General features: G+C 45.6%; 1 protein-coding gene across 1 annotated transcript; it reads left to right on the forward strand.

Moving 5' to 3' along the window:
- Positions 1–94: 94 nt before the first annotated feature.
- Positions 95–14,670, forward strand: spmap2l (sperm microtubule associated protein 2 like; the record flags this gene model as incomplete). The annotated part of the gene is made up of 5 exons (XM_084331937.1): positions 95–105; positions 4,457–4,576; positions 7,847–8,006; positions 10,808–10,942; positions 14,223–14,670. The coding sequence occupies 5 exons, from the start codon at positions 95–97 to the stop codon at positions 14,406–14,408; spliced, it is 612 nt and encodes a 203-aa protein (XP_084188063.1). The 3' UTR covers positions 14,409–14,670.
- Between the last annotated feature and the right edge of the window lie 4,254 nt (positions 14,671–18,924).

The raw sequence follows: 18,924 nt of genomic DNA on the forward strand, positions 1-18,924 counted from the left end.
GGTTTAATAGTGTTCACTGTGTTTTCCTTTTGGTTGGGAAGGGTTTGTGGATAATGTTTTGGAAACACGGGGGTAAATCTATATTCCGATTTACATGGATTACAGGTGCTGTAAAAGTGGTATTTCTTTGGGTTCAAATAAGGGTCTCCCAGTCCCTCCTGCTCTGCAGTAAACAGAAAATGGTCTGTCTTTCCGGTCCCACTTTATCCCATCATGAGAGAGAACTAAAAACTAGTTTTAAGCAAATGTGTGCTTGAAACAAGTAAAATAAGGTCGGGTCAAGGTCGGGTCAAGTTTATTGTTATGTCCCAAACTGGGCAATTCATGTTACAGCAGATAAATAGGAGCTCCAAAAAAACACAGCAAACATACATAACAAGAAGAACACAGACTGACATGTACAGTACATGGTCGCAGGATCAGATCACAACAGTCAACCACAACCATCCACCCACACCCCCACCCACCCACCTCAAAGCCGCCCTCTCCTGCCTCCTCCATTGATGGCATGAATGGAGGTAGGTATACATGAGAATTTGTATCTATTGTTTTTAGCTGCAGGGGTCTCCAAACGTTGGCCGGAAGGCAATAATTGATACTCTTAGTGCCAGTAAGCAAATGTGGCTTGGCAAGATTTCTTGAAATTAGTAAAGATATGGGGTTGATTGGATAAAGTGGGAATGGGATACCAGAAAATGTATATTCTGTTTACTGCAGAGCGGAGGGACTGGGAGACACGTGTTACTGTGACCACACACTCTATATCAGTGATGGCTGTCGGAACGTAGAGCTATTTAACACTTAACTTATTTGACCAAAAAAATACCACTTACAGCATCTTTAAGACGGTTCCAGATTGTGTTTTTCTTCCCCATCTACAGATCAAACCCTTCGAGAACATAAATGTGAAGAATACATATACCCCACATCGTTACGGTGAAGAAAATGTACATATTAGGGCTTTTAAGACGTCACATTTTGATTGGCTGCTTCCCGAATCCCGTGTTTATTTTCCCAGCCGTCGGGGGGTTAAGAGAGCATGTGGGCGCGCGTTGATGCACAGCTGCAGCGTAATCCAATCGGAAGCCCCTGACAGGAAGCGCGGTCCGCGAGCGAGACGGCACTGTGTCTGGATTGAAAGCGACAGGGCCGTTCCCTGTCAGTGGGAGGATGTGTGTGTCTCATGGTTGCCATTGGATACGTCGTCTAGCGCAGGGGTTCCCAAACTTTTCAGGCCGCGACCCCCGAAATAACAGTGTCAGAGAGCCGTGACCCCCACTATTATAGGAGGTAGCGCTCAGAATAGTTGTCACTGCATTTCCGCCCTCCAAACTGCCATCCTGCTTTCACTCTGAATGAAAGATACTGTAGCCTTTCAGGAATAAAGAAGAACAGTCTTGGTTTTAGAGAGTTAGAGCTATGTAATTAATAGATTGGATTAGATTCAAATTTATTGTCATTATACAGCACAAGCACAGTACAACGAAAAGAGATTTTTGGCATCCAACCAGAGTGCAAATGTAACAGTAAAGTAATAGTAGTAACTAGTAATATACAATGTACAGGAGATTAAACTGGGTCTACAATATATAAATGAGTACTACTGAGTAATGGTGCTAATCAGATGTATGTACAACAGAGTTGTAGTATTAATATGTACAGTGATACAGGTATAAAGACACTATGGTAGTAAGTCACACTGGCCAGCAGCGTAACTAGTAAGAGTAGGTAAGGGATATGTACAGATATAGATATAGTATCTACAGATATGTAAAAAGGATTATATGCAGGTATGTACATACAGATGTGGATATATATATATGTGGTAAGAAAAAAAATATATACAGCCATATATACTATATAGAGTTAAGAGTTATAATACATACAGTAATACATCTATAAGTACATAACTCTGTGGAGGCAGTGTATTTGTGAATTCATGCATTGCTTTGATTGGCATTTATTTATTTATTAGGACCACATAGCGTTATTGTCAGAAAAGAGTTACCAATGTATCATTATGACATTTTTAGTTTGTATGTCATTATTTTCAACATTACAAACCAATCCTTAAAGGAAAACTCAAATTTTGGGAAATTAGCTTACCGTCTTCTCCAGAGAGAGACAAGAAGATAGATACCAGTTTCCTCTCTGTGCGTTCAGTAGAAAGCTATCTGGCCGCATGAATGGAAGCGGACATGACTAGCCTAGCCATTGTCCAACTAACGCCTCTCCCGAAGGCTACCCGGTCATGTCCGCTTCCATTCATTGTGCTGAGCTAGGCTAACATGCAGCCAGATAGCTTTCTACTGAACGCACAGAGAGGAAACTGGTCTCTATCTTATTGTCTCTCTCTGGAGAAGACTGTAAGCTAATTTCCCAAAATGTTGGAGTTTTCCTTTAAAGATACTTGACTTTATGTTTCTCTGAGCACAGCCAACTCTCAGTATGCTGAGGGGGCGTGGCCTTCTGTTCAGTACACACTATAGAATCTAGAATAGATGCTTGATTGTGGATTATGATGATGCTGAGGATCAGGACTATAGATGTGACTGATGGGCCAATCAGAGTAACCCATATGTATTATTATGCAATATTTCCGAGGAAGCAGATTGGATATCTGAAACGGCTCGATTCTGTTGATATCCATGGCGATATAGATCAAAGGGCTTTAGTCATCATTTTCCACAACGACAGCTCGAACATGTTGCGTAATGTCACATCAAGAAGATACCATCTGTAGGGGGAAAAAATGCAATGAGATTGAAAAAAAAACAAGATTTTCATCGTACTTTATCTTAAACACAACAAGGAGAAGCAGGCTGTTCTCTGTCGTCGCGCCACAACGATGGAACGAGCTTCACACCGCAGTCAGGACAGACGAAACCCGGACAATATCTATAGTATACTAGGGCTGTCCCCGACTAAGGATTTGGATGGTCGACTAGGATTGGCCAAAATTTGCCGTTAGTTGGTCGACTAAAAAAAAAGAAAAAAAAAGTATAATATTTTAAATTTAAATTTTTTTTTATCATCATTCCATTTGGGCTGTGGGGGGGGGGGGGGTGCTTAATGTCTGAAGGAGTCGACTGAAGGCTTCTTGTCCTCTGCGAAAACATGCAATTGGTCCACTGATGGATACATCTTGATATTTGTCTAGTCTAGTGTGTTCATTAGACGGGTGAAATCATCTTTCAGTGCCTCTGTGCCTGTTTTCGTAGGCAGTTAGCCTCTGGTATGCGTGCCATTAGCGTTAGCCACGCTTCTAGGCCTCTTTTCTTTTGGAAAGAATGATAAAAAAATATATATATTAATACTTTTTTCTTTTCTTTTTTTTCTCTTATATTCGACTAAGAGGTTGGCCAGTCGACTACGGCTCCTTTCGACCGATTAGTCGCCTAATGGGTTAATAGGGGTCAGCCCTACTGCCTACTATGCTCGTATGCACTCAAGTTCAACACTGTTTGACGAACAATCTTACTGACCCTTAGCTGCCAGAGTTGTACCCTTCCTGCTGACTTGTCGTGCAGAAGGTTGGATAAAAGCATCAGCTAACTGACTAAATGACTCGATGTAAATGTTAAACTGTCCCCCCCCCAGCCCCCCCCCCCCCCCTGCTTGAAAGTCCATTCTGTTAGTGATCAGAGAGACCAGGGGAGACGGGAGCCTGGTGGTGGCTGTGTGTCCTCAGCATCCGTCTTCAGGGCCACACACACGCTCTCTCTCTCCCCCCCAACTATTACTGAGGTCAACAACAGATATCTGGCTCGTTTCAAAAATAAGAAACTGAACTTGGACTTCTTCAAAGGGACGGAGGTCGGGCTCGTCCCGGGTCAGCGGGTCGGCCCCGTGGCGTCCAGCTGAGGTGTTTGATGGCGGTTTGTTTGCTCGGGTCCAGATGCAGTGTTTACCTGCTGCCTGCTCGTTAACGAGCCTCTAGAACGTTGCCCCATTGTTCTTGATATCCCCTTCCAGCGTGACATCCTTCTGACACACACACACACACACACACACACAGATATACACACACACACAGATATACACACACACACACACGCACTAACTCACACACGCACACTAACTCAAACACACTAACATACTAACTCACACACACTAACACACACACACACGCATGCACACACACGCACACACACTAACTCAAACACACTAACATACTAACTCACACACACACTAACACACGCATGCACACGCACACACACTAACTCACACGCACTAACACACACACACACACTAACTCACACGCACTAACTCACACACACACACACACGCTAACTCACACACGTACACAGACACACACACACACTAACTCACACACTCACAGACACACACACTAACACACGCACACACACACACATACTGACTCACACACACAGATACACACACACACGCACAGACACACATAATGGATGTGGTAATAGCTCCCATGTTCCTGCAGGAAGGAGGCGGCGAGCTCGTCCAGGAGGACGTGGCGTCCTTCCTCCCAGGCGGCGCAGTACGAGCACATTGTCCGCCTCTCGACACCCAGGAGCCGGGCGCGCAGCTCCCAGGAAGCACGGTAAAGTGAAGAGCCCCATCACTGGGAGGAGAGGGAGAGAGCCGCCCCAGAATAGAGCTCACATTGTGCCGTTTGTGGAGCGGAGGAGCGCGGCTCTGGCTGAGATGAGATACAATAAGATATTCCTTTATTGATCCCCTTGGGGAAATTCGGGCATCATAGCAGCGTGGTGGAGGGGTTAACCTTCTGTAGTGTGGTAGTGACAGGGTTAACCTTCTGTAGTGTGGTAGTGACAGGGTTAACCTTCTGTCGTGTGGTAGTGAAAGGGTTAACCTTCTGTTGTGTGGTAGTGAAAGGGTTAACCTGTAGTGTGGTAGTGAAAGGGTTAACCTTCTGTCGTGTGGTAGTGAAAGGGTTAATATTCTGTAGTGTGGTAGTGAAAGGGTTAATATTCTGTAGTGTGGTAGTGAAAGGGTTAACTCTCTGTAGTGTGGTAGTGAATGGGTTAACCTGCTGTAGTGTGGTAGTGAAAGGTTAACCTTCTGTCGTGTGGTGGTGAAGGGTTAACCTTCTGTAGTGTGGTAGTGAAAGGGTTAACCTTCTGTCGGGTGGTAGTGAAAGGTTAACCTTCTGTAGTGAGGTAGTGAAAGTGTTAACCTTCTGTAGTGTGGTAGTGAAAGGGTTAACCTTCTGTAGGGTGGTAGTGAAAAGGGTTAACCTGCTGTAGTGTGGTAGTGAAAGGGTTAACCTTCTGTAGTGTGGTAGTGAAAGTGTTAACCTTCTGTAGTGTGGTAGTGAAAGGGTTAACCTGTAGTGTGGTTGTGAAAGTGTTAACCTTCTGTAGTGTGGTAGTGAAAGGGTTAACCTTCTGTAGGGTGGTAGTGAAAGGTTAACCTTCTGTAGTGTGGTAGTGAAAGGGTTAACCTTCTGTAGTGTGGTAGTGAAAGGGTTAACCTTCTGTAGGGTGGTAGTGAAAAGGGTTAACCTGCTGTAGTGTGGTAGTGAAAGGGTTAACCTTCTGTAGGGTGGTAGTGAAAGGTTAACCTTCTGTAGTGAGGTAGTGAAAGTGTTAACCTGCTGTAGTGAGGTTGTGAAAGTGTTAACCTTCTGTAGTGTGGTAGTGACAGGGTTAACCTGTAGTGTGGTTGTGAAAGTGTTAACCTTCTGTAGTGTGGTAGTGAAAGGGTTAACCTGCTGTAGTGTGGTAGTGAAAGGGTTAACCTTCTGTAGTGTGGTAGTGAAAGGGTTAACCTTCTGTAGAGTGGTAGTGAAAGGGTTAACCTTCTGTAGTGTGGTAGTGAAAGGGTTAACCTTCTGTAGGGTGGTAGTGAAAGGTTAACCTTCTGTAGTGTGGTAGTGAAAGGGTTAACCTTCTGTAGTGTGGTAGTGAAAGGGTTAATGGGATATGGGTATGTTTTCAGATTCAGAGCTGTAAACCCTATTATTTAAATAAAACATAATAAAACCTATTTGAATGTAGTAGCGCCAACAAAGATTCTATGAGCCCACAAGCCAAGCTGTGGCTAGTTCAACATCACTGGGCCCACAAGCCAAGCTGTGGCTAGTTCAACATCACTGGGCCCACAAGCCGAGCTGTGGCTAGTTCAACATCACTGGGCCCACAAGCCAAGCTGTGGCTAGTTCAACATCACTGGGCCCACAAGCCAAGCTGTGGCTAGTTCAACATCACTGGGCCCACAAGCCAAGCTGTGGCTAGTTCAACATCACTGGGCCCACAAGCCAAGCTGTGGCTAGTTCAACATCACTGGGCCCACAAGCCGAGCTGTGGCTAGTTCAACATCACTGGGCCCACAAGCCGAGCTGTGGCTAGTTCAACATCACTGGGCCCACAAGCCGAGCTGTGGCTAGTTCAACATCACTGGGCCCACAAGCCGAGCTGTGGCTAGTTCAACATCACTGGGCCCACAAGCCGAGCTGTGGCTAGTTCAACATCACTGGGCCCACAAGCCGAGCTGTGGCTAGTTCAACATCACTGGGCGACTCCAAAAAAGTGTCCGTTGACGTTGACGTACATTTACAGAAGCAGCCATCGTTGTAATTAATACATTTTGAGATTATGAAACCATTAACTCGTGATCGTGAAAAGAAACACTGTCATGTCGAGATCACAAGATGACAACATGTGGTTCTCGACGTAACGTGCTGAAAGCCGCTCTCGGCTTCTTACCGTACCACTTCAAGTGTCGCTGCTCTGAGGGAATTTAATTTAATTTGTATTTTGTTCCATTCGTGGTAATGGACAGTTCCATAAAAGAAAAAGGGTTTTCCTCATCAAAGCCTTTCAATTTGCACATTCCATGAGCGAAAAGGAGCAGGGAGGAGAACATCTTATTTAGCCTGCCCTCAAACAATAAATAAACAATAGAAATAGATGGCCTGTACACATATTTAACAAGCAATACTTACAACAAAAGAATAGTCATACGGAATAGTCATCTCCAGCTTAGGGAGACGGTTACTTATGTTTATAGACTGAACCGTCGTCCCAAGACGATTGGAATAACACAATGTACATTCTGTTTTGGGGTGGACTTTCCACATGAAGTGTCCAAACGTGACCAAATCAAAACACGTCACGATGTCAAATACGAGGATTCCAAGTCCCCGCTGGTCACCCCGCGTCTAAAATTAGCGTCCTCCGTGCGCTATAGGAAGCCGGCGTTTTGACATCTGTTATTTCAGTAGCAAACTTTAGGGAGCGAGGGAGGGAGAGAGAGCGAGGGAGAGGGGGGGAGAGAGAGGAGAGGGAGAGGAGAGAGAGAGGAGCGGAGAGAGTGGAGTGGAGAGAGAGAGAGGAGCGGAGAGAGAGAGGAGGAGGAGAGAGGAGGAGAGAGAGGAGGAGGAGAGAGAGGCGGAGGAGAGAGAGAGGAGCAGAGAGAGAGAGAGAGAGACAATGGGGCTTAGGGAGGGGGAGAGAGCCAGAGAGAGAGGGACGGAGAGAGAGAGGAGAGGGAGAGGAGAGGAGAGAAAGGAGAGAAAGGAGGAGGAGGAGGAGAGAGAGAGGAGCGGAGAGAGACAATGGGGCTTATTGTCCAAAGTACGAGCCCCCCTGGGACGTTCGCAGACGACCACGGAAGGCTTTTTATAAATCCTGAGAGCAGCACGAGAGCGGCGACGTGCGGAACACGGTGTTTGAGCGCGAGAAGGGAGCGTCCACGAACAGAATGCAAAACAACTTTCATAACTCCATATGAGTGAGGCACTCCCATGGTTAAGGGGGGGGGGGGGGGTCACGCCATGAAAAGTCTGGGGAATTTGAGGTCGGGATGTGAGTTTGTGTGTGTGTACAGTGTTTATTCTGGGTTCCAGACACGGGCCTCCTCCTCCTCCTCACACCCCTCAGTGCGAGAGCTGGTGTCCTATCTGGCACGTGGACCCGCGGGGGGTGAGGACCGCCAGGGTGACGCCACGCCTCGTGCAGCTCGCCGGGCCCAAACAGAACCACCCAGACTTCCAGAGCAACAGGGAGGTAAATTCGGCCCCGGGATGAGGGAGGGAGGGAGGGAGTGATTGATTGATTGATTGAACATTTTATTAACAGATTGCAGAATGGGTACAATAATACAGTACGGCTCAATACACACAGTTGTTAAGGGGGGGATGCAGACCAGAGAGAGACGTTTGTCTTGTTTACATCAGGGTGCCCCATTTTAAATTCATCATAACATTTATGAGTCAAGTCAAGTCTAAGAGTTTTATTTGTCACGGCATACAAGTATACAATTAAATGCGGGGGGTCTTGCCCGCAGCGATTGTGCATAATACAATAATAATAATATAATAAGAATCCAATAGAACGACATTGTGCAATAATACAAGTAATCAAAGTAGGGCATATCGGTATATGTACATGAGTTATTTACAGAGCATGGTAGGACATGCTAGGTCCTGTGGTAGTGCAATACACTGTTAGCTATGGATGAGGCACTGGGTCTTTATGTACTGTACACTGCTATACAATGCTATATTATACAATCTCAAGTTATACTATACTATTCTTAAAGTGACCTTTCCTTTTGTAAAGTGACCATAAGTGTGAGCGTGTGCAGCATGAGTGTGTGCTTGCTCATGTTAAAGTGGCTGCTAGTGTGTGAGCGTGTGTATAGTGTGTGTGTGCTCATGTGTGCTTGTGTGTGGAGAGTTCAGTGTTCAAGGCTCTGATGGCCTGGGGGAAGAAGCTGAGCCGAAGCCTCTCTGTCCTAGTTGCTGGTGTTCGCAGGCGTTTGCCTGACCGCAGCAGCATGAACAGGCTGTTGTTGGGGTGGTGAGGGTCTTTCATTATCCTGCAGGCTCTGGATTTGCACCTCTTGTTATATAAGACCTGCAGGGGTGGTAGTGCAATACCCGTGGTACGCTCGGCTGAGCGCATCACTCTCTGTAGGGCCTTCTTGTCCTGTGCCGTGCTGTTTCCATACAAGGGCAGTGATGTTTCCAGTCAAGATGCTCTCTACAGCTCCGGAGTAGAAGGACTGGAGTATCTTCCCCGATACTCTGAACTTCCTTAACTGTCTCAGGTGGTAGAGGCGCTGCTTCGCCTTCTTTACGACTGAGTCTATGTGTGTTGTCCATGTCAGATCCTCTGAGATGTGGACCCCCAGGCACTTGAAGCTGCTCACCCTGTCCAATGACATATACGTGACATACAGATACAGACACAGTACACTACTGTTACATCCATTCCAGACATTTATGATATACAAGTTATACAAATATACAGTACTGTTTTTTTACAGACAGAGTTTCTAAAAGGGGGGGGGGGGGGGGATCATCCTATTCGATGTACCGGTATTAGATTAGATTAGATTCAGATTTATTGTCATTATGCAGCACAAGTACAGTACAACGTAAAGACGTTTGGCATCCAACCAGAGTGCAAAATGTAACAGTAAAGTGCAATAATAACATACAATGTACAGGTCATTAAACTGGGTACATTATATTATATTCCTATTGCACTTTACTGTTGCAGTTGCACTCTGGTTAGATGCCAAACGTCTCCAAAACCTCGAACACGTCCTGCATCTTATAGCCATAAAAGTAAATCCTTGAATACGTGTGAAATGTAATATACAGGTGATTAAACTGGAATTAAATATATAAATGAGTACTACTGAGTATAGTGCTAATCGGATGCATGTACAGAGTTGTAGTATTAATGTGTGTATATGTGTAACTAGTCGATGGTTATGGCAAAAGGTCGAAAGCACTTTTTATATAGACGGTTTCAACTTGACAACAGCAACAAAAACGACAACGGAAACAAAACATAAACCAGAGTTCTAGAACGGACTACGCTTGATTTCCTGTGTCCAGTTGTTGTTGTTGTTGTTGGCAAACTCCGCGACAGGAAGTGAAGTCCGTCGCTAGAATGAGAAGATGACGGGTCGCAGCGCCAACGACGTTCTCACGGAAGTGATTCAGCACATCAAACATCCCACTGAAACCATCTGCACCAGTGTGTTGGTGGTGCTGGTGTTACGCCTTTGGGTCCTAAAAAAAACCCAAACGGGGATGATGTCACTTCTGAATGTGATCATTGTCGCCGCAGCTGCTACTATTACAAATGCTTTCCGGCAAGTGCGCTTTTGATAATGTTGTCGGTAGAAACGAAGACATCAGACTCTATTATTCCTCATTCTAGTGTTTGGTCTCTTCCTTCTTTACAGTTATGATTAAGTATCTATTTATAACCACCAAAACCTGCACGGACTACAACGTATGACGTATATCGTGCCAGTTAGGGTACCTTGTGTATACTGTTTACTTTTACTCTTACTCATAGTATATATTCAGATTATATATTAATATTCATTGCCTATATTTATTGTAACATGATATAACCGATCTGGAATACAGACCCTCATCTGCATCTTTGTTTACACTGTTTATTTCTCTCATATTTCTATATTCAGATCAAATTTGATTGCCTATATTTACGTCTTTCTACTATTACCCTGCCCATACCTGTACCTCCCCTCTCATACCTGTACCTCCCCTCTCCCCCATACTACTATGACGCCAGCATTTCCCCAAGGGGATCAAGTTAAGCTAACTTTTAGAATTAGAGGTTAGCAGGTTAGAAAATAAGGATTTGAGTTACTTGAGTAACTGGTGGTTATTGGTTAAAGAATGGTTTTAACACATTAGTTCCTCTATGTATTTAATCATTATTATTATTATAATTATCATTGTGTAAAGGAAAGTGTTACCCAATTTTCATATTTGATCACGGTGTCAAATCTGAAATTCGCCCCCCCCTCTGTTTTGCAGAATGTGGAGACGTTTGTCTCCGATTCTTCCAAAAAAGCCCGCTCCTCTCCGAGAACGGACCAGCTGGCGCTGCCCAAACTGAGGGAGAACAACATTTGCTATGAGATCAGACGCCCAGAGGAATCGATCTGGACTGTAAGCGCCGTTGGCACGTCTTATTGATCAATGATCATCTCCTGATCATTCAACATACATACAGTTGTATCTCCTCTTCCTCAATGGACCTGTCTCAAACCCTGCCCTCTTTTCTTGATCCTCCAATCACAACTGTCGCTTACCTCGGACAAACTTGGTTTGTCCGAGGTAAGCGACAGTTGTGATTGGAGGATCAAGAAAAGGGGGCAGGGTTTGAGACAGGTCCATTATAGCTTATAGATTTTATGAACACGCCAACTAGAGAAATGAATTCCTCCCAACAGCAGCTGACTTTGTGATACAGTTAAGTCACATATTTATTGTAACGTACAATATAACCGATGGGACATACAGACCCTGATCTGCACCTTTGTTTACACTGTTTTTTTTTTTTTCATATTTCTATATTCGGATCAAAACATTTGCCAAAGGATGGTCTTTAGAACGTCTTGTTGATTCTCAGTCGACTCCCCCCTCCAGCCGGGACGACTGCAGTACTGTGCACACGGGGCAAATGAACGACAACTGTCAAGACTGTTATACATGTTGTTTAACCTTTTTATCTAAATTCAGAGGGACATTAGTCGCATCAATTAAGTAGATTCATACTGATGCATCTAGTCTGATGATGAACTGACACACTGCAAGTGTGTGTGTGTATGTGTGTGTGTGTGTGTGAGTGACATCATCACTGAGTGAAGAGGAGCTCACAACTGATGTCTGATATCTGATATCATTCAAATGTTTCTGATAATAGAAACATTTGAATGTAGAAATTATCTTCTTGTATTTTTATATTTCTATCTAATTGTATTGCCTATATTTATGTTTTTCTACTGTTACCCTGCCCATGCCTGTACCTCCCCTCCCCCTTGATTTTGATTTGATTTGAAACCTTTATTTATACTCGGGTGAGCTCTGAGGTGAGGCCACCTCATTTACAGAACTGCTGAGTGTACAACAAAATGGAACAACAATGTGCAGTGCAATCAGTTTAACTTTGACTGAATGTCATTCCAGGACTGTGGGGCTGCATAAGAGAATGCTGTCCTGTACTAGTCCGTGGAACTTTAAATGTGATCCAGTTACTAGTGTTTGATGGGCTGGAGCATTCCTGTCCAACAGGGCAGCTATATACGGTGGCTGTTTGCCGGTCAATGCCTTGAAAATGTACAATGATTTTGGCTGCCAGGGATGGCCAACCAACCTTACTGTATGGTGTGTGTATCATACCTATCTCCAGTAATAAATCTAAGTGCAGAGTGGTACACAGAGTCCAAGGGTTTCAGGGTGGAAGCCGAAGCATGACGATAAATGACATCTCCATAATCAAGAACAGATACAAAATATTGACTCAACAACTCTTTTCCGACAGAATTGAGGGAATCTTGAGCGATTTCTGTACAGAAAGCCAACCTTTCTCAGACGCAAGTTTCTCAGTATGAAATTTAAAGGTTAATTCTTCTCCTATCCACAGGCCCAGATGTTTATATTCAGTGACTCTTGTGTTGTGAAAATGTTGCCCTGGAAAATATCATGAATTTAGTTTTTTTATTAGAATTGAGAACACGCATAGGTTGATGTAGGGCATCTTGCAAAGCAATAAAAGAGCGCTGCAAGTTTTCAGTCGCTAACTGCACAGAATCTGCCATACAATAGATAACCGTGTCATCGGCATATAAAGAGCCAAATCGGAGTCATCAATATTCTTTCCAAAGCCAAGTTTCACCCAAAACCAAAATCAAGAGTGGAGCCAGAGTGGAGGCCCAGTTGTCAAGGCTGAACATGAGGGCGTCAACGTGAATCCGCATGTAGGTGGAACACACGTGTCTGCCCTTGCACAAAATGAAGTAATGTTACGGTATTAATATAGCCATCAATATCTTATGCTAAATTATTAGGGCCTATTAGAAAAAATTATAATAATAAATAATCAATGAACAAGTCCGAGTCCTCGTCTGCAGCACCTTCCGAGTCCGAATGCAGTCAACGCTCGAGTCCAAGTCCGAGTCATCGGTGCTCAAGTCCAAGTGGAGTCACGAGTCCTGAAGATCAGTCACGAGTCCTGAAGACCAGTCACGAGTCCTGAAGACCAGTCACGAGTCCTGAAGATCAGTCACGAGTCCTGGAGACCAGTCACGAGTCCTGAAGATCAGTCACGAGTCCTGGAGATCAGTCACGAGTCCTGGAGATCAGTCACGAGTCCTGAAGACCAGTCACGAGTCCTGGAGATCAGTCACGAGTCCTGGAGATTAGTCACGAGTCCTGGAGATCAGTCACGAGTCCTGAAGACCAGTCACGAGTCCTGGAGATCAGTCACGAGTCCTGGAGATCAGTCACGAGTCCTGGAGATCAGTCACGAGTCCTGAAGACCAGTCACGAGTCCTGGAGATCAGTCACGAGTCCTGGAGATCAGTCACGAGTCCTGGAGATCAGTCACGAGTCCTGGAGATCAGTCACGAGTCCTGGAGATCAGTCACGAGTCCTGGGGATCAGTCCCGAGTCCTGGAGATCAGTCACGAGTCCTGGAGATCAGTCCCGAGTCCTGGAGATCAGTCACGAGTCCTGGAGATCAGTCACGAGTCCTGGAGATCAGTCACGAGTCCTGGAGACCAGTCCCGAGTCCTGGAGATCAGTCACGAGTCCTGGAGATCAGTCACGAGTCCTGGAGATCAGTCACGAGTCCTGGAGATCAGTCACGAGTCCTGGAGACCAGTCACGAGTCCTGGAGATCAGTCACGAGTCCTGGAGACTCGAGCACTACAACACTGCCTGAGGTTAACCCTTTCACGGCCGCACTACCAAAACGGTTAACCCTTCTCACTGTGACAATACACAGAAGGTTAACCCTTTCACTGCCACACAACAGCAGGTTAACCCTTCCACTGCCACACTACAGCAGGTTAACCCTTTACCGGCAAGTCGAGAGTTTTATTTTTTTATTATTACAAGTATACAGTGAAATGCGGCGGGGGTCTTGCCCGCAACGATTGTGCAATAATACAATAATAAGAATCCAATAGGATGAGAATGCGACATTTGTGCAATAATACATAATAATAAGAGTAAGACATATCGGGTATATGTACGTGAGTTTTTACAAAAGCACGGTAAGACACGCTAGGTCGGTATAGTGCGATAGTAAAGGATTAACCTTCTGTAGTGTGGCAGTGAAAGGGTTAAGAAACGGATCCCCCCGCTGGACCCCTGACCCCTGACCTGCTGCGGCCAAAACGATCGCCCCCTCTCAGACTGTTGTTGTTGTTTGTTTGTGACGCAGGTTTCCAGGGCAGCGATGAAGACCGCGGCCTCCTCTCGCACCGAAGCCCTGGCAGCGGCGAAGGAGCTGTGCGAAGACCATCTCCCTCCGCAAGAGGCCGAGTGGAACAAGCGGGCCGGTATTCCCCTCCGAGCCGCCGCCTCCTCCTCCTCCTCCGGTGGCTGGTCCAAGTCGCTGTCCGCTTGACAATAAAAATGGTTTTGAAAATGTTATTAACAGATTGCACAGAATGGGTACAATAATACAGTACGGCTCAATGCACACAGTTGTTAAGGGGGATGCAGAGCAGCAGAGAAAGACTTTCGTCTTGTTTACATCACGGTCCCCCATTTTCAATTCATCATGACATATATGACATAACATGACATACAGATAGACGGTATACTGTTACATCTAGACATTTATGACATACCAGATCTACAAATATACAGTACTGTTTATGAGTACAAAAAGGGGAAGAAACTGTACATTGGAGGAGGTTGGGAAGGTGGGCCGGGGGTTGGGTAGGGGGGGGGGGGGGGGGGACTGTACTTTGACAAAAGAGAAAACCTTCAAACCAATAAAGGGGTAGAGTGATCTCAAGGGGGTCTCTGGTATGATTGTGGGAGGAACTGCACTCCACACCAGGATGAGGTTGAGACAGAACTCTCTTTGTCCTTTTCTTTTGGTTTTGTAATCATGGGCAGTAAGAGACTTTTGCTTGGAGCTGCTTCTTTGGCTAAATTGAAGTACGTTGACGTTAGCAAACCGCCAAACCCTTTGGCCTGCCTTCTGGCCAAAGGGATGTTTCCCCTTTACTTTGGGTACAGTACCTCCAATATCCTGATCCCCCCCTTCCCTCCTTATGCAAATAGTATGTTCCCGTTCCCATCTATGGAAAGGACTTTCTTGGTATGATAACGTGATCCATGTGTTATTTCTGTCCCCCCCCCCCCCCCCCCCCCTTTTCACTTAATTTGAATTATATTCTGATATCATCATAACCGTGTAAAAGAATCCTGCCATATTCCATCGGAGGACATTGTGTATTGATTTACCCCCCTGAAAGAAAGCGAGGAATGAGAAATGATTAAACCCTCTCTCTCCTGGCTTCACCTCGAGTGCACGTGTTGAGCGTGCGTCACACGTCTCTCACAAACCAGGCTCATTGGCTTCCTCCAGGAAAGGTCATGCCTCGTTGAAGCCTGCACGATCTGGCTCGGTCGCTCTTATTCCTCCAGGCCTCTGCTTTAGGTTTGGGGGGGGGGGGGGGGGGGGGGGGGGGGCGATAACCCTGGAACGCTGTCTGAAGCTAGGGTTGATCTGTGTCGTGCTGTCCCGCCGCGTTCACGACATGTAGGAGCGTCTTCCGAGGTTAATGTTGGACAATACGGTTCCTAAAAGGGTCACTTCTTGAATTCGTGTCGAGTTCAATTTTTCTCCCATCCCAATTCCACTGTGCCAATTCTTCCCTCCCCTGTCTTGAACGTTGCTCGCATATGCCCCCCACTGGCCGGTTGTAGGGAGGATAGAAGCCTTGCATCACGTGTCCCCTCCGGTACACGAGGAGGCAGCCTGTCGCAGCCTGTCACCTGCCAGCGCGGACTCTCAGTGGCGAGGTGTAACGTGTGGGAGGCTCACACCATAGATATCTATAGAACACTAGATCGCTTAAGGCGGAGTCACCAGCGTCACTGAACCGCCGCCATCTTGCTCCAGTCAGCCTTGAGTGAGAGTGAGTGAGCTGCACAGACAAAAATACTCATAACTCGCTGAAATATTGACGGATTTAGAAACGGGTTGGTTTGCTATAAACATCAAATATGTAGTTATGATACTGCATACTTATAAAAAAAAAATTAAAGATGTTTTTTTTTACAAACCGCTTGAATCATAGCCACGTTAATAATGCTTGTAATAAACCAAACCGTTTGTAAATCCGTCAATATTTCAGCGAGTTATGAGTATTTTTGTCTGTGCAGCTCACTCACTCTCACTCAAGGCTAACTGGAGCAAGATGGCGGCGGTTCAGTGACGTCGCTCTCCATTGGCCGGCAGCGCGGGCAAGCTATCTAGTGTTCTATATATATCTATGGCTCACACTACCCCCGCCACTTCCTGTCTCTGCTCTGCAGGCGTCCCCCAACCGACCTGTAGGAGTCGCTGTCCACAACGTCCAGATTACCACCCATCCACTTCCCACCCGCTGGCTCTGCCAATTGAGTTAGTATGACGGCCGGCCCAAGCCGGAGGCAACGCCGACAGCCGGAGTCGAACCCGGTGTCTCTTGCGTTGGTGACCAGCGCAATGTCCGCTGTGCCACCCAGCCGCCTACAAGAAACAGGTTCTATACATTTGTAACTTAATTATTCTAGTCTGTTTTTCTTTCCTAGAACTAGATACTGGGGCGTTAAAGTAGAACTAGATACTGGAGAGTTAAAGTAGAACTAGATACTGGAGAGTTAAAGTAGAACTAGATACTGGGGCGTTAAAGTAGAACTAGATACTGGGGCGTTAAAGTAGAACTAGATACTGGGGCGTTAAAGTAGAACTAGATACTGGGGCGTTAAAGTAGAACTAGATACTGGAGAGTTAAAGTAGAACTAGATACTGGGGCGTTAAAGTAGAACTAGATACTGGGGCGTTAAAGTAGAACTAGATACTGGGGCGTTAAAGTAGAACTAGATACTGGGGCGTTAAAGTAGAACTAGATACTGGAGAGTTAAAGTAGAACTAGATACTGGGGCGTTAAAGTAGAACTAGATACTGGGGCGTTAAAGTAGAACTAGATACTGGGGCGTTAAAGTAGAACTAGATACTGGGGCGTTAAAGTAGAACTAGATACTGGGGCGTTAAAGTAGAACTAGATACTGGGGCGTTAAAGTAGAACTAGATACTGGGGCGTTAAAGTAGAACTAGATACTGGGGCGTTAAAGTAGAACTAGATACTGGAGAGTTAAAGTAGAACTAGATACTGGGGCATTAAAGTAGAACTAGATACTGGGGCGTTAAAGTAGAACTAGATACTGGGGCGTTAAAGTAGAACTAGATACTGGGGCGTTAAAGTAGAACTAGATACTGGAGAGTTAAAGTAGAACTAGATACTGGAGAGTTAAAGTAGAACTAGATACTGGAGAGTTAAAGTAGAACTAGATACTGGAGAGTTAAAGTAGAACTAGATACTGGAGAGTTAAAGTAGAACTAGATACTGGGGCGTTAAAGTAGAACTAGATACTGGGGCGTTAAAGTAGAACTAGATACTGGAGAGTTAAAGTAGAACTAGATACTGGGGCGTTAAAGTAGAACTAGATACTGGAGAGTTAAAGTAGAACTAGATACTGGGGCTTTAAAGTAGAACTAGATACTGGAGAGTTAAAGTAGAACTAGATACTGGGGCGTTAAAGTAGAAGACTAAACATCACCACGACAGAACAGCGTAGGCTGATGTGGTCCGACACTGCGAATTAAACCTTTATCCTTAAAAGTTAGTTGTAGATTAGATTAGATTCAGATTTATTGTCATCATACTGTCCTCCCACCACATTCACAACACATAGAAGCAGCGCCTTCTAAGGGGGCTTTCTCATTAGGAGCGGGTGCTCCGCTCCGTCCTTGGGTGCAAACTCCCCCCCTCCCTCTCCCCCCTCTAGTTTGCGTACACACTGCAGTCTTGGTGCACTCCGGGTTTTGTTTTGAGCGTGTAAGCTGCCGTAGGCGACGATGTCACACTCAAACGTCAACACATGAAGAGTTGAACACACGGATGGAAACTGGATGCCCGATAGAAAGAAACGAATAACCAATGAATATGAAGTTATCTTTGAACATCTGTTGTCAAGCCTTGTCAATATAACCCACCCCCTTTTCTCACTAATGGAACTGGTGTCGTGGAGTCCGCTTTGAGCGTTTTCCAGGGTTAGCGGCTAACGCTAGTTAGCTTAGCCTAGTTATGGAATAGCTTAGTTAGCAGCTAACGTTAGCCCATTGCTCGCGTCGTGCATGTCATTGAAGGTCCGCGCTGGTCTGTCTAATGAAATTACAATAGCATGTCATTGAAGGTCCGCGCTGGTCTGTGTCTATAATGAAATGAGAGGAAAGCTCTGCGCTAAAGCAAGCCTCATCTCAGCCGCGACGTGACAACATACTCGATGCTATATAAAAATTATCTCGCGGTCTACTTGAAAATCCGCCTGCAATCTACCGGTCGATCACAGCCGACTGGTTGGGCACTACTGGTCTATAGAAATGAATGCATTCGAACAAGAAACCAATGTATAGACATAGCAATGGCAAACAAATTGCCAGGCCTAATGCGAGCCAGGGAAGTCTTGGGCTTGTAACGTGGCTTCATCTCGAAGTTTTCATCCACTGAGCCGTGAGGCTCAACATGCTTGTTTGGTTGAGGTCTGAACTCGCCAAATTGCCCATAAATATAGTTTTTGTGGGTATTGTCCAGTTGTTGCTGTATGTTTTTATCCCTAAAATTCAAGCAAGCATGAAATCGTTACAGTAAGCTTGCACACCACGCCCCCGCTCCGTCGTCGGAGACGCTGGTTCGCACCCGAGACCACCTATTCCAGCGGTCCCGTCTCGGACCGGATCAGCGTCCGCGGGGGGGCGTTCTCATCACACCCAATTTTGGTGCGGTCGTGCTCCGATTCGACCCCGAATGGCTAGTGTGAAAGCCCCCTAAGGTTAATGGGTCTCATTCTCCAACGGACTT

The sequence above is a fragment of the Notolepis coatsorum genome, assembly GCF_963971535.1.
Source record: "Notolepis coatsorum genome assembly, chromosome: 16".
Classification (NCBI taxonomy): domain Eukaryota; kingdom Metazoa; phylum Chordata; class Actinopteri; order Aulopiformes; family Paralepididae; genus Notolepis; species Notolepis coatsorum.